The following is a 15,429-nucleotide window of genomic DNA, read 5'->3' on the forward strand; positions in this document are numbered from 1 at the left end:
AAAAGAGACCAAGGTTCCTTTAAGAGTTCCAGGATGCCGAAAAACCTTTGGAAGCAAAGAAATATTTGCGTAAAAATAAATGCAGGTGGGGCACATTGAACGCAATATGCGCGATAGGTAGCGCAACTAAAATAAGATGTGCGTTCATACATGCGCACAACTAAGCCTTACCTTTGCGGACTTCCAGAGCGCACAATTTATTATAAGCATTGCGACAACTGAGACGCAGTTCCGCGCCGTCTCAACTGCCTGCGTCTACAACAGCGCACAATCGCACTTTTTAAGGTATCTTGCAGGGTTGTGCGTAACATTAATAAATACTCGCATGCTCTGGGCAAATATCAGACCTCTGCGCTATTTTTAGCGCTGTGCTGCGTTAATAAATGAGCCTCATTGTTTTTACAGCCCAGGATATCAACAGAGGCAGTTGACACAAAGGGAACAATAACTTAAAAGGTCTTTACCCTGTTGGTCTAAAAGCTGGTCTTACTGTATAATATTTGCATTGTTCTTTGCTTTTGCAGTTTACATATCTACTGGCACATTTACATAAAAAAAGAAATTTTGATCCAAACCAAGACCAGGAGAACCTACAAGTAACAATAATATGTGAAGACAAGTACATCATGCTAACTTTATTATGAGACAGAATAGCATCTGCATCAAAGTTTTGGGTGAACAAAGAAAAACCTTTCCTAGTTAGTAAACTTACAGTCAAGACAATCTGGCAAACTGCAGCCTTCATAGATGCTACAAACTTTAAAGGGGACATATAACATAATTTTTTATTTTGCACAAACAGATGGTATATAAACTAAAATAGAAGGCATCACTCTTTTTTCCATGCCTTTAGGGGTAAATTTCTTTTAAAACTGCTAAAAATGGCTATTCTTCCACCCCTTTTCACCAATTTCCTGTCTGAGTCCTCACTGATTGCCTCTGCGGCCATCGTCTCTCTCCCATGTAAAAGACAGGGTTCAACAGGCACTGTGCATGGGGCCGGCAGAGACAGGAGGAGCTTCTTGTGACACATGGTGGTCGGCTCACTCTTTAACTGCCAAGCTGATCTGTCTGCCCGAGCATAGTATTCGTCTCTCCTGTCTGTACCGTTCAGATTTCTCATGGCTCCCTCCCTGCTCAACTCTCTCTCTTGCTCGTGGTTTTTAGATTTCTCCCAGCTCCCTCCCACCCGTCCTGCACAGCTCACTTCTGCCCACAGTGTTCAAGTTACATCCGACTCCCTCACACCCTGCTTTATCAGCTCTGCTCGCAGGGTTTAGATTCCTCCCACTCGCCGTGTTAAGCTCTCTCCTGCCTGCAGGACATATATTGATTATACTTTGTGTTGTGTGCAACATATGTACATCCTACATACAATAGACAGCACGGTATACATATGTTTTGGCTTAATAATAAAATATGCAGGGAGTTACACGGCAAATACATTTGCTTGGATAAAAAATAAATAATGTGCAGAAACTGTTAATTGCAGGGGTATGGGCAAGTTGGGGACGGGACACGCAGGGAGGATGGTGGGAGGGGTTTTCTCTGCTAATGCAGAGTTCAGCCTATCAGTAAAAGCTATAACCACTTCCTGTGAAGAATGAAGAGACACTCCCATTCCTCATTTCAGCCTAGCCTCCGAAGTAGAAGCATCTCTCTGCAGCTCTGATATAATGATAGTTTCTAGAGGTAAAAAACTTTCAAAATGTTTTTTTGCCTGCATCATTTCATACTGTAAGCAAGTAGAAATATTATAGTAGAAAATGAGTATTATACAAAATGTCCCCTTTAAGCAAGTAGAAATATTATAGTAGAAAATGAGTATTATACAAAATGTCCCCTTTAACCTTAAATTTTTTTAAAAAAAAGGTCAAAAAAAGAAAGCAACTCATAAGAGGTTTTTGTTCAGAAAACAACTGAATGGATAGGGTTTGGATGGTGAACAACACCTTTAAGAACCACCAGTTTCTTTAAAAAGCCCATACAGATTATGTACAAATTAATTTTATGGAAATCATGACACCATCACCTACTTAAAATATAATCTGAAAATGATAAACTATTCTGCTACAATATAGTCATAATTTACCAGTTTAATGAAAGACTACAAGCTTTCTGTCCCATATATAAATGCTCTATTAACTCTGCAACTTTGCGGAAGAAAATATGGCTTCAGCTACTATGTTCAATTGTTTTCATTCGTGACAATCTACCAGTTCCGATATTTTTCCTCTTGAGCTCTCCACTGTTCAGAGAAATGGAGTGCAATTGTGACCAAATTCCTCTCAAGTGAATACCCAGAGCCTCTGAGACCAGGTGTTGTGGGGATGGAATACTGCGATACTTACCCTGCTAACTTCTGTAGGCGTCAAATCTGTAAGTGGAAAAAAAATTTATACTTTACAAACAGTTAAACAAATTAACCTACTGTCATTTGAGAGCGTAGAGATTTTGTAGAGTTAACATTCAATTATAAAAAGAAATAGGAAAACTTCTACATAAAACCCTTTTTTCCTCTTAAAAATTAAATATTGTCCTGTTCTCAGGCACAATTTATGAAACTGATCTATTAAATAATGACTGTGCTTATGATTGCCACTGTCTTATGAATCCTTTATTTGTTAAACAGGAGACCAAGTGATTGTAGAACACTAAGTGGCAGATTTATCAAGGGTCGACGTGAAGTTTCGAAGTTAAAAAATTCGAAATTCGAAGTAATTTTTTGAATACTTTGACCATCGAATAAGATACTACGACTTCGAATTTACTTCGATTCGAAGTAAAATCGTTCGAATATTCGACCATTCGATAATCGAAGTATTGTCTCTTTAAAAAACCTTCGACTTCAATACTTCGCCAAATTAAACCTGCCGAAGTGCTATGTTAGCCTATGGGGACCTTCCAGAGCAATTTTCTAAGTTTTTTATATTCGAAGGAAAATACGATAAAAACGGTCAAATCGTACGATTCAAGGTACGATCGGAGTACGATCGTGCGATCGTACTACGATCGGAATATGATTGTACGATGAATAAAATCCCCTGACTTCGAATTTGAATGTCGGAGGATTCTATTTGATGGTCAAATTTCCAAAGTATTTTCCCCTTTGAAATTCGACCCTTGATAAATCTGCCCCTAAATGAATGCTAAGGCCTATGGCACATAAAAGAGTCTTTTTAATGCAACTATGGTCAAAATACCCTTGTCTGCTTGTCACTGGTAAATGACTAATGCCGACAAGGTAGTGACAAAAGGACCACCATTCATAAAATTTCTCCTTTGGGTTCAACAATTTAGGTAGCTTGTTTCCCACACACATTTAGGGAATGGGCAGACAAGGGCAATTCAACCACCATTGGTTCCCAACGCAACACTCTGCTTCTATAGTCCTAACAGCAGTGTGATACAAAACTCATGTGGAGCAATGCCCGTTAACGATTGGCAGCAGCAACTAGTTCTTAAAAACAAAGACATTAACAGATTACATGCAACCTATGTACCTATAGGCCATTGCCATTCCATAAACATTCCTTCCCCAAAACAGATTTTTTTTTTACATGTTATCACAGCAAGCCAAGAATTAACAAGTACATTTGGGTAATTTAGCTTCACATGTGGTAGAATAGAGTGCACTGATCTGAGAAACTGAATGCACCAGTTTACTTGTCCAAAGTGTTGATAGGGCATAGTTTTTTTTTTCATAGGAAAACACACATTCAAACCATTGTAGAGCTCAGTATATGCTAATGTTTTTTTTTATATGTTTCTGTACATGCACTCACATTGTAAGCACATCACACTTCTTGTTAACTGTAATTATTTTATGAAAATTATACATTCTAGCACCTTAAAAAAATCCTGCGTTCACCAACAGCATCATAATCCATACACCATTTGTACCGATCCACGAATGAAGCAAGTGAGAACGTTACAAACTACATCAAATGGGAATTGTAAACCAACGTCAACAGTGACCGTGGTAAATCATTTGTGACCAAAAATAAAAAAAGTTTAATTACACTACAAGGGCTTGAAATCCACAGTACATAACTGTAATACCAGGGGAGTCACAATGCCTTTAGGGACTACAAACTACGTAAAAAATTATGATGGTTATTAATTTTTGGCTTTCTGCAGGGAAAATAATACACAATTGTGGGAGTATTATTGGTGTTGCTTAGCCACAATAACTCACAAAAAAATGGTTAATAAAATAAAAATTCTGTGTTCTACAGGTCCCTTTCTCATTAATAAAAGCTGACAGAAAGGTTTAATTTAAGAAGTAAAATTCTTTAGTTGAAATAATACCACTACTTACCATTACTAACATTTTTTATGATTATCAATAATATTTACATTTAAGAAAAAAAATAAAAAGCAGTACTGTTAATCATACTAAGTATCTAATGAATTTGCCTGCATTTTAATTTGCACTTTATGTACTTCTTTAACTATGCTAGACACCTATTACACACATAGCCCCCCCCCCCCCAACAAAGCAAAGCCTTATACAATTCCGTTGTGGTAGGATATACTGGCAGTTAAGGTGGTATTGGAATGAACAAGGACTATAGACCACAGTTGTTATGGGGGCCATAAAATTCATTGAAGAACCAAATTATGCCCACTGCCCCCAACCCCAGACCTTTACAGAAGCAAAGCAATTATTTGCAAAATTATATATAATTGCAATTTTTTCTTTTAATACTTGAATCGGGTCAAGATGGAAAATGTCAGATTTAATTAAAAATATAAAATAGGAAATATTACCACAAAAAACACAAAACAGACATACATAATTAAACCCACAGCAACTTCATTTGGTGTTTTAAATGTTTGCAGAGATATATTTTTTGTTAAAAGAAGAACAAACAAACTTTGAAAATTTAGAATAGGTAAAATAGTACTATCAGTTATGTAGAGAAGCATGCACCTAGAAGAATGTCCATAGAATAGATATCTCTTGTACAGTTGTATAATGGATGGAATAATGAATACAAACACAAGATAGGGTAATATGGGTTACACAATGCACTTTAGAATAAGCCGAAGTGAGTTCACTTAATTCAAAACAATTACACAAAGTAGAAATTCAAGGATATTAAACCAATGCAAGGTAAAATCAGCTGAGATAAAGAACAAGAGAATAAGATACCTTATGTTGGTCATACAGTTAATGATCCGCTCCTTTGGGAAGATCACCATAAGTGGTTCTTTCCCCAATAAGCCTGCCTTGAGGTAGTGGCCCAAATGATCGGACCACATCAACAAGCAGACATAGTCCTTAACCAGAAAGGATTTTTTTTTACACCTGCCTCATCAATATCTTGGCTGAATCAACTGTTTTTAAAGGCTTTGGAGCTACAAAAACATTTGGTGCTTTAGTAATAATAATAATATTAATAATAATAATCAAGATGAAAATAATTCATACCTTCACGTTTGATTTTTTTCTTCATCCATTTTTCTACAGTTTCAGGGCTAACGCTCTCAGATACAAACTCATCAAGCACTTGGGGATGGAGAGAGAGATATGCTTTCACCTTTTCATCTGTGAGACCTAGGAAAAGAATACAGATCATCAACTTAGTGTAAACATGCATCTCCTTAAACACTGTCACCTCATCTGTAACACCTACAAAATTAAAGGGCAAATATTTCTAAATAAAGAATTAAAATTACAATTTTTCAAAATCAATTTAAAGTCACTTAAAAGTAATTTAAATTTGCTTCGTATTGCATGAACTTTAGGAGCAAAAGGTACAGATATAATTTTACAAGTGGGTACAAACTGATTTAAAATTGTTTTTAGCCTTACAGAAAACAGCAAATGTTTCTCTAGTATGAACGAGTATGTCATTGATGACATTGCTCCTTAAAGGGGAACTCCACAAAAGCTTTTTAAAAAGTAAACATAATTTCAAGCAACTTTGCAATACACATCAATTAAAAAATATGCAGACTTTTTGTGGTTTTTAATGGGTTCTGACAGTTCCCTAAGCCTAGCCCCCTGCTCTTCTGCTGATCTTTCTGACTACTTTGCTGAGCTGGCTGACTACTGTTACTTTGTATCAACAGCCAGCTGTCCTCAGCTTGCATACTCCAAATCCCACAATTCCCTGCACACATGATTTCAATAAGAATAGGAACATGACAGTGCAATGCGTTGTGGATTATTTAGTTCCTGCATGCTGTCTGTAAAATGTGGAGAAGTTGTAACATCAGTGTTTTAGTCCCGCCTTCCCTGCCATTATTTCAAATGACGCAGAAAGAGAAGAACTGTTAAACAGCTGGATTTCAGCATAGAAAATTGCATTTATTCATACTTTTTTAAGAAACGGGTAACTGTGGTGGGTATATTAGTGGTTTCTGTGTTATCTGGGCCTCTTTATCAAATTTTGGTTTGGAAGCCATAGTTCCCCTTTAAACATCTTCACTGGAACAAGCTGATGGTATAGTGTTATGGCAAACAAATTATGTTCTGTAAGTAGCTGACCTGTATAGGGTATTTTAGGAGTCAGAGTCGTGGAGTCAAATGCAATTTTGAATATCTGTAGTCAGAGTCCCCAAAAATGTACCAACTCCTTATAACTTCAAATACAAGCACTGAAAATAATCAAATCAGATTTAGGAGCTTCTATGAAGGAGGATATGCCAGAAGTAATTCTGTTCTAAATACTTTAATTGATTTTGGATTGTATTTAACAGCTATTCTACAGCTACAGTATATGCCAGGTTCAATTAGTATATACGTTGTTTTAGGTTTTTCAATTGTTTGTCTTTGGTTTAGAATAACCAAAGGATGCTGTTTATATTTTTGAGCTTTGGCAGTGATAAAATGCCTTGTATGTTGTGTATTTAATATGTAAAATACATTTGTATATTAAAGGAACAGTAAGACCAAAATATGAAAGCATTTTAACGTTATTAACATATAATATACTGTTCGCATGAACTGGTAAAATCTGTGCTTTTCTCCTTTTTTTCCAGCTTCAAGAGCTGCCCCACATGGCTATACAGCAGCTTCTTTATATAAACTGTAGTAGTCTTTCTGAAGCAAGCAGACTAGTTTTACTAATGCAGAGCAATAGTATATTATATTTTAATTACTTTGTTACATTTTCAGTTTTTGGTGCTACTGTTCCTTTTAAAAGGAGGATTTCTGTACCGACTCCACAGCCCTGGAAGTATTGGAGCCTTGAGCTTACATTCTTAAAACATGAAATGATCGTGTAATACTATTTACAAAAAAAAAGGCAGCTGTAAACTGAAAATAGGAAATGTTTACATAGCGTTTTTTGAAAACTAAAATAATTCAATACAAAAACCACATACATACATATAAGCATAATTACTTAGTGTTGCAGGCATAAGCAAAAGTTTCTGAAATGGAGAGCGAGAAAGAGAGACACATACTTATTTCTCATGGGAATACAGGCTTGTTTTCATAAACAGAAATGTAGATGGTACAACAGTGTTAATGAGTTCTGCTGGGGACGGAAGTAATATGACGCCCTAACAATTTAAAGAATAAACATATTACAGCATACAGTAAACCTATGTAAGCAGAGTCAATGTAATCACAGCAACATTTTAGTTCCCCTAGAAAGAACACAATTCATTTTAATAGGTTAAAAGGTAATATATGGAAATACCTACAAATGAAACAAGATAGAAAAGGATGCATCGATTGGTACAACTGGAAATATCTGTCAATATTTATTTTGCTCATCAGCCTTGAGTTAAATATATAAAAGTCTGGCAATTATTAGCCAAGGGGTAGTAGACACACATTATATGTGTATATACATAATAAAAAACAAACAAGCTGAATAAAAAAAAATGTATTACAAACTGAAAACTAGTTATTGTTATTTTAATCACAGTTTATGGTCTATTACACATGTCAAACTCAAGGCCCGCGGGCCAGGATCAGCCCACAAAGGGCCCACATGATAATTTATAATTATTATTAGCTCTGGCCAGAGGGTATAATGCCTCACAGTGTAAGCTGCTGATACACAAGCCGCTTGTGACAGGCCGAACAGGGAGTCCACACTATTAGAACTGCAAGTCCCACAATGCACTGCTAGTGCAACGCAACGTCAATCAAAGGCGCGCTAGTCCCTGTTCCGCGGCTTGTGCATCAGCAGTTTACCTGTGGAGCTAGCTTTACCCCTCTCCCTTAAAGCTCAGAGCCTGATCCCAGACAAAAGTGAACTAGTATCCAAGATGAGACACCTAAGGGGGAATGTAATAAAAGTTGCAAAGAGCAAAACAATTAGCACAAATAATAATAAAAATTCTCATTTTGCAATGTAATAAACTTATTAAATTGCAAATTTTAATTGCGCATTGCAATTTTTAATTGCGCATTGCCCACTTTTAAGAAGTGCTTGAAGGTGTTGTAATCTTTTGGAGCAAACATTTGACTTTTTCAGTAAGAAGTTTTAATATATTCACTGCACACTGATGCCAACTATAAAATTCGCATACCTTCATCCACTGTTGGAAGTGGAATTTCCCGGTTTCGCACAAAGGCAAATTTGTTCGCACAGAAGCATAACTCTTCGCATTGCGAATATTTTTTCCATTACCCACTTTTATTACATTGCCCCACAAATGTCTGGAGATAGATAGAATAATACTTTATTAAGCCCTCGGGAAGGTTCCCCCAGGAAATGCTTTAAAATTTTAAAGTTTAACACTGCATAAATATTTATTATTATTATCATGTATTTATATAGCGCCAACATTTTGCGTAGCGCTGATTTATGTTGTATTATAGGAAATAACTTCTGAGCTGAGTTCCAGGTTCAATATATACAATAAGGTCAATTGAACACTGAACCTGTCCGGCCCTCGACTTTGAGCATTTTTTAAATTTTGGCCCAACATGTATTTGAGTCTGACATACCTGGTCTATAACAATGGAATGTTGCAACAACATTGTATTAATAGAAATTAAACTTGGACTAATCACATATTAAAAGAAAGATTGTCGCTTATGTATAAATTAAACAACTTTCACGTTATTGACTGCAATGCTGAAATTTTAAAATTTAGTATAATGAGTAAATTGCTTTTTAACCTTGTCCATGGCATATGGCGTATGCCATCTACTCGGCTGTATGAAGACCAAAATCCTGCCATCACAAACAAATATTCTTTCTATAGAAGCAGACTATCTATTTTACACTTGCCTATAACAAGAAATAGTTTGTATAATTAGCAGCAAAAATTCTAAATGGCCCCTTACAAAGTGCATTGAAATAAAGCTCTTCAAGTTTTAATAGTTCTAATCCTATACAATATATTGAAAGTTTTAGGAGCTTTTTGTCTCATTGATAAAAGGGTTTTTACATTTTGTTTAAAGCATCATCTTTAAAGATGGTGCCACTCCAGTTGCTTGAAGATCGGCTAAAAGTAGATCACCATTGTTAAAAGGCTAACTGCCTTTGATTTCAGGGTTTCAAAAGGTTCCAGTTTGAGGATGACAACAGCATCTCTTGGGCTAAGCTATACAAAGTTTCTTATTCCAAACTTCCCAATATCATTTAAACTGTATTTATTTAAAAAAAAAGAAGAAAAAAAAGACAATCAAGTATTCCTTGAAATGTATTCTATGGTTTTTCTTTGGATGTCTGCAGTCTGTATAGCATCACTGTATATACATATATATTTTTGTCCGGAAGCATTCATCTTATTTTTCTTTTTATCAATTGCTACCTCTTTCACTGCCCCAGTATTTGCTCACTCATTTTTCACACATAACGAGTATAAACTTAAATAAGAGTTGACATACCAACGACAGAAACATGTAAGAATCTGAGGCAGTGACAAAATAGACAGTCGCCAGACTACTTCCTGTTTTGACTATGTTGGAATGCATAGTTATTCAAAACGCTTTATGTGTTTAAAGCTGTCAAGAGAATCAGGTATAATCCTAACAAACCATATTCATGTCTTCCTCACGTGGTTTGAAATTTAAAGTATAAATAACCCCTAACTGCAGTTTCCTGTTTCCCATGATCATATTAAGAGGAAAGTAATAAAACGGAGTACAATAGTGCCTACTGTCAGCTACATTGTAAACTATTTACATTTTGATAATGTACTTGCATAACAGATATCAATTGTATAATCATATGAAACATGATACATTGGGCAGTACCACATTCTACCACTATATTCTACTGAAAAAGTAATCTTATAAAGTCATATGAAAAATTTTGGGAACCCCTCTCAGCCTGCATAACAATTTACTCCACTCCACAACAAAAAAGGTAACAGTGGTATGGCTTTAATTTCCCAGGAACATATGAGTACTGGGGTATTTTCTGAACAAAGATTTTTAGTGAAGCAGTATTCAGTTGTAAAAAATTAAATCAAATGTGAAAAACTAGCTGTGCAAAAAATTGGGTAACCTTGTAATTTTGCTAATTTGAATGCATGTAACGGCTCAATACTGATTACTGGCAACACCATGTTGGTTGGATTAGCTCATTAAGCCTTGAACTTCATAGGCAGGTATGTCCAATCATGAGAAAAGGTATTTAAGGTGGCCAATTGCAAGTTGTACTTCTGTTTGACACTCTTCTAAAGAGCGACAGCATGGGATCCTCAAAGCAACTCTCAAAAGATCTAAAATCAAAGATTGTTCAGTATCATGGTTTAGGGGAAGGCTACAAAAAGCTCAGGGGTTTAAACTGTCAGTTTCAACTGTAAGGAATGTAATCAGGAAATGGAAGGCCACAGGCACAGTTGCTGTAAAACCCAGGTTTGGCAGGCCAAGAAAAATACAGGAGCGGCATACGCGGAAGATTTTGAGAATGGTTACAGACAACCCAAAGATCACCTCCAAAGACCTGCAAGAATGTCTTGCTGCATATGGTGTATCTGTACATTGTTTTACAATTCAGCGCAATTTGCACAAAGAACATCTGTATGGCAGGGTGATGAGAAATAAGCCCTTTCTGCACACACACCACAAACAGTCGCTTGTTGTATGCAAAAACTCATTTGGACAAGCCACAGCCATTTTGCAACAAAGTGCTTTGGACTGATGAGACAAAAAATTAGTTATTTGGTCATAACAAAAAAAACGATTTGCATGGCGGAAGAAGAACACCACATTCCAAGAAAAACACCTGCTACCTACTGTCAAATTTGGTGGATGTTCCATCATGCTGTGGGACTGTGTGGCTAGTTCAGGGACTGGGGCAGCCATCAAATTTAAATGAACTGGAGAGATTTTTTATGGGTGAATAGTCAAAAATACCGCCATACAAAATCCAGACACTCATCAAAGGCTATAGGAGGCGTCTAGAGGCTGTTACATTTGCAAAAGGTAGCTCAACTAAATATTGATGTAATATTTCTGTTGGGTGCCAACATTTATGTGCCTGTCTAATTTTGTTATGATGCATATTGCATATTTTCTGTTAATCCAGTAAACTTTATGCCACTGCTGAAATACTACTGTTTCCATAAGGCATGTTATATATTAAAAGGAAGTTGGTACTTTGAAAGCTCAGCCAATGATAAACCAAACTCTAAAGAATTAAGAGGGGTTCCCAAACTTATTTATATGACTGCATTCACAATTTGATCAAAATAATATAAATGTAATCAATTATTATTTCTTACGTTATTTCTTGTGTCATCTTTCTCAAACACACCAGAAAATCTTTAAATATCAAACTGCTTGATCTTAACAATTAGCCTCCTTAATTTTGCCTGATCAACCACCTTTCTGCCTTTCAGAAATATCAGTGCTGTGTAGTTGGTACATAAATCCTTCGACTCCGACTCCTACATGTTACCTCAGCCATCTTTGTTTTTAAAGTAACAGTAGCACCAAAAACTGAAAGTGTATCAAAGTAATTAAAATATGAGGTACTGTTACTCTGCATTAGTACAACTAGCGTGATTACTTCAGAAAGACTACTATAGAAGCTGGAAAAAAAGTAGAAAAGGCACAGGTTACATCGCACATTACAGATAAGCCCTGTCTAATACAATGGTGTTTTATCTGTTATTTGTTATAAAACCTGTGCAAATGCACAGCTTTTAACAGTGCACTTGAACAGTATATTATATGTTAATTATATTAAAATGCTTTAATCTAATTCAATTCATATTATAAAAACTTGATTTGAATTTTAAAAACTCAATTAGAGTTTTTTTCTCCAAAAAAACCCCCAAAAACAACCTTGAATGTCAGGAAGGCTACAAACATCAGCAAATTGATCCTTGGACCTCTCCCACTGACTTATACAGTAATTCTGCAGGTTTTAGTGGTGAATAGTCAAATTCGAGTTCTTAAAGGGCCAGAGTATGATAAATCTCAAAATTCTAATTTGAATTTAAACTTAAAATGAGTTTGGATAATTCACAATTTGAATTTGAGAGTTATGACCAAAAAAAAAAAAAATCAAAATTCTCACTTTGACCTTTAATAAATCTGCCCTTTAATGTTTCTCTCTGTCAAGATCTACAGAAAATGTTATCCATAGCAAAAGTGTTATATACTTTTTGTGGTGAGCAACATTTCCCTTGCCAGCATAGATTTAATCACATGTATCAATGTATGATTGTTATTTATAAAAGGTTTCCGAATACTAACATGAGAAATAAATGTGTTTAGATATATGATCACAAAAACACAGGGCACAAAAACACAGTGCACAATATACAAAAAAAAAATTATACCAGGGAAGGAGCAAGTCAAACATTTGTGAAAAAAATGCATTCTGGGGGCAGTCCCTGTTACTTATTAGAGTGGCTGTTCCCTTTATATTAACTTTTAATATGATATAGAGAGTGATATTCAGAGAATTTATTAGTTTTCATATTGTATTTGTGGTTATTTAGCAGCTCTCCAGTTTGCCCTTCCTGCAATATGGTTGCTAGAGTCCAAAATATCCTAGCAACCATGCACGGATTTGAATAAGAGACTGAAATATGAATAGGATCATAATAGAAGGAGGAGTAATAACAAGGAGCAATAACAAATAAACTATGTAGACTTACAAAGCATTTGTTTAGATGGGGTCAGTATCCCCCATTTGAAAACTAGAAAAGAGCCAGAAGGAGACAAATAATTAAAAAACTATAAAAAAGAAAAAATGAAGGCCAATTGATAAGTTACTTAGAATTGGCCATTTTATAACATAATACAAGTCAACTTAAAGCTGAAATGCTCTGTTAACAGCAGGGCATGCAACAAAAATGTGAACAGTATATGTTTAGAAGATTACATCATAGATTTATTGGTTTGAAAGCTTTCAAAGCACAGTGGTTATAAATAGAGAAATCTGCATTAAATATATGCAGATACAATATTTGTAATGTGGGTGACAAATCCCCCCATGGGAACACTTTTGTGGTGTTACTGTTCCTTTAAGCAGATCTACATAGTTATATAGTTAAATCAGGTTGAAAAAAAGACAAAGTCCATCAAGTTCAACCCCTCCAAATGAAAACCCAGCATCCATAAACACATCCCTCCATACTATTACATAAATTATATATACCCATATCTATACTAACTATAGAATTTAGTATCACAACAGCCTTTGATATTATGTCTGTCCAAGAAATCATCCAAGCCATTCTTAAATGGCCATCTTCAATATAAGACATATAAAATAGTGTCTCTATTAATAAAATTATTCATAAAACTTTTAAAAGCACTCATCTTAGAGAGTGCAGAAGTAAAAACATACATTATTTGCGGAACATGATGCTCTGTTGTGCACAGAATGGGGAATCCATACCATTTCTATAAGAAAGGATACACAGATACTCTATTACTAGGAATGCAATGAATCCATAATTTCCAGATTAGCAAGAAAACCGAAACTTCTGGTGAGGAAACTCACCAAGTATGAATTTGTAAACATAATTGTGAACCAAAATGTGACATTAAAACAACTAAAACATTAAAACAATTAAACACAAGACTTGGTTCTGCCAGATCCTAAATTCCTGACGCATCACAATATATTACTAATCCATTAAAGAATATAGAATTGCTCTAAAAAACCTTTTTTGCCAGTAACAGTTTTCTTTCCTAGACTAATCTGCCACCACCATCATTGCCCAAAGAAAGGTCTCATCTTGACTCATGCATATTATTTTAAAAACCACCTTAAAAAACAAGCCAACTCCATAAACATGTTAAATGTAAGCACAAGCTGGTTATGCTATAACATTTGTATGTAGGAATGTGTTTCCTTCCCCCCAGGAAGGCAACAGTCATTGTAATGCATTTTTCAGGCAGTTGTTGCAATGGGCAGCAATACATTACAATTTCCCACAGTATTTTTGTGACCAACAATATTCTGGGTGTAAAAACACAAATAATCATGAAGCGTGATATGACATGGACAAATGGGAAACCAAAAGAGAAGCAGTATTTCCAGAGAATTCTTCACACTGTACACACAAGGTAAGTGACACTTCTTGCCCCACAGTTTCTCATTCAACTCTTTTGAAATAACACGAAACATCTATTGAGTAACCCAATTCCACACCACAGGTTTACCCAAATTTATGGGATTATGTATTAATGTTCCAAATAACCAAAACAAGAAAATCTTTTCATGAAAAAATCTATAACGTAAACATACAAAGGAGTGCCTGTTTGTCAGTAAATTTATTTTAAATGGACCATTTTTTTACATAATCTCCTGCCAACAAGACGCCTTGAAGCATCAAAATTATCAGCTGTTACTATGAACAGCACATATAAAATCAGTAAATAAATAAAGTATGGGTAGGCAACAGCAAGTTAAATGTTACCAATCAGTAGTGATTCTCCTTCAGAGAAATTGGTTGTGACTGGTAGCAGAAGCCAGGTTTCTAATACACAATATCACTTTCAATATATATATATATATATATATATATATATATATATATATATATATATATATATATATATATATATATATATATATATATATATATATATATATATATATATATATATATATATATAAAATGTTTAAGGGCACCGTTGGGTCTAAAAGCTGTCACAAAAAAAAAAAAGTGCCTCATCTCCCTCTTATGATTCTGCATCAGATTCCATTTTCTAGTTAAATAATCCTGATTTGCAGCAGTAAATGGTTTTTATTTTTCACTGCATCTAAATGATCATCTAGGACCCATCCAAGGAGGAGGCACTGTGCCAAAGGAACTAAAGCAGCAGAGGCCCTTTGATCACTGCCACAAGCACTGCAATTTGCTGAAAAAAGCATTGTACATTATGGATGGCAGTTTTTAGGCTATAACTCAGGTATATGCATGTAATTTGAGATACACTAATGTTATCCAATTTGAAATTATTCCAAGGTGTTTCAAAATTACAGCAGGTTAGTATGACATGTTCACATCCATAAAAGTTAAAATGGAGTTTCA

At 35.1% G+C, this 15,429-nt stretch overlaps 1 protein-coding gene across 5 annotated transcripts in view; it reads right to left on the reverse strand.

The window, feature by feature from the left end:
* Nucleotides 1-15,429, reverse strand: part of pde10a.L (phosphodiesterase 10A L homeolog) — a 291,758-nt gene that overhangs the window by 63,412 nt on the left and 212,917 nt on the right. For all 5 annotated transcript variants that reach the window (XM_041562783.1, XM_041562784.1, XM_041562785.1 and 2 more), the window contains 2 exons: nt 5,438-5,563; nt 2,352-2,377 (listed from right to left, as the gene is read on the reverse strand). In XM_041562783.1, the coding sequence (XP_041418717.1) occupies nt 2,352-2,377; nt 5,438-5,563 (152 nt within the window). The remainder of the gene's footprint in view (nt 1-2,351; nt 2,378-5,437; nt 5,564-15,429) is intronic.

Source organism: Xenopus laevis, chromosome 5L, assembly GCF_017654675.1.
Source record: "Xenopus laevis strain J_2021 chromosome 5L, Xenopus_laevis_v10.1, whole genome shotgun sequence".
In the NCBI taxonomy this organism is placed as follows: Eukaryota; Metazoa; Chordata; class Amphibia; order Anura; family Pipidae; genus Xenopus; species Xenopus laevis.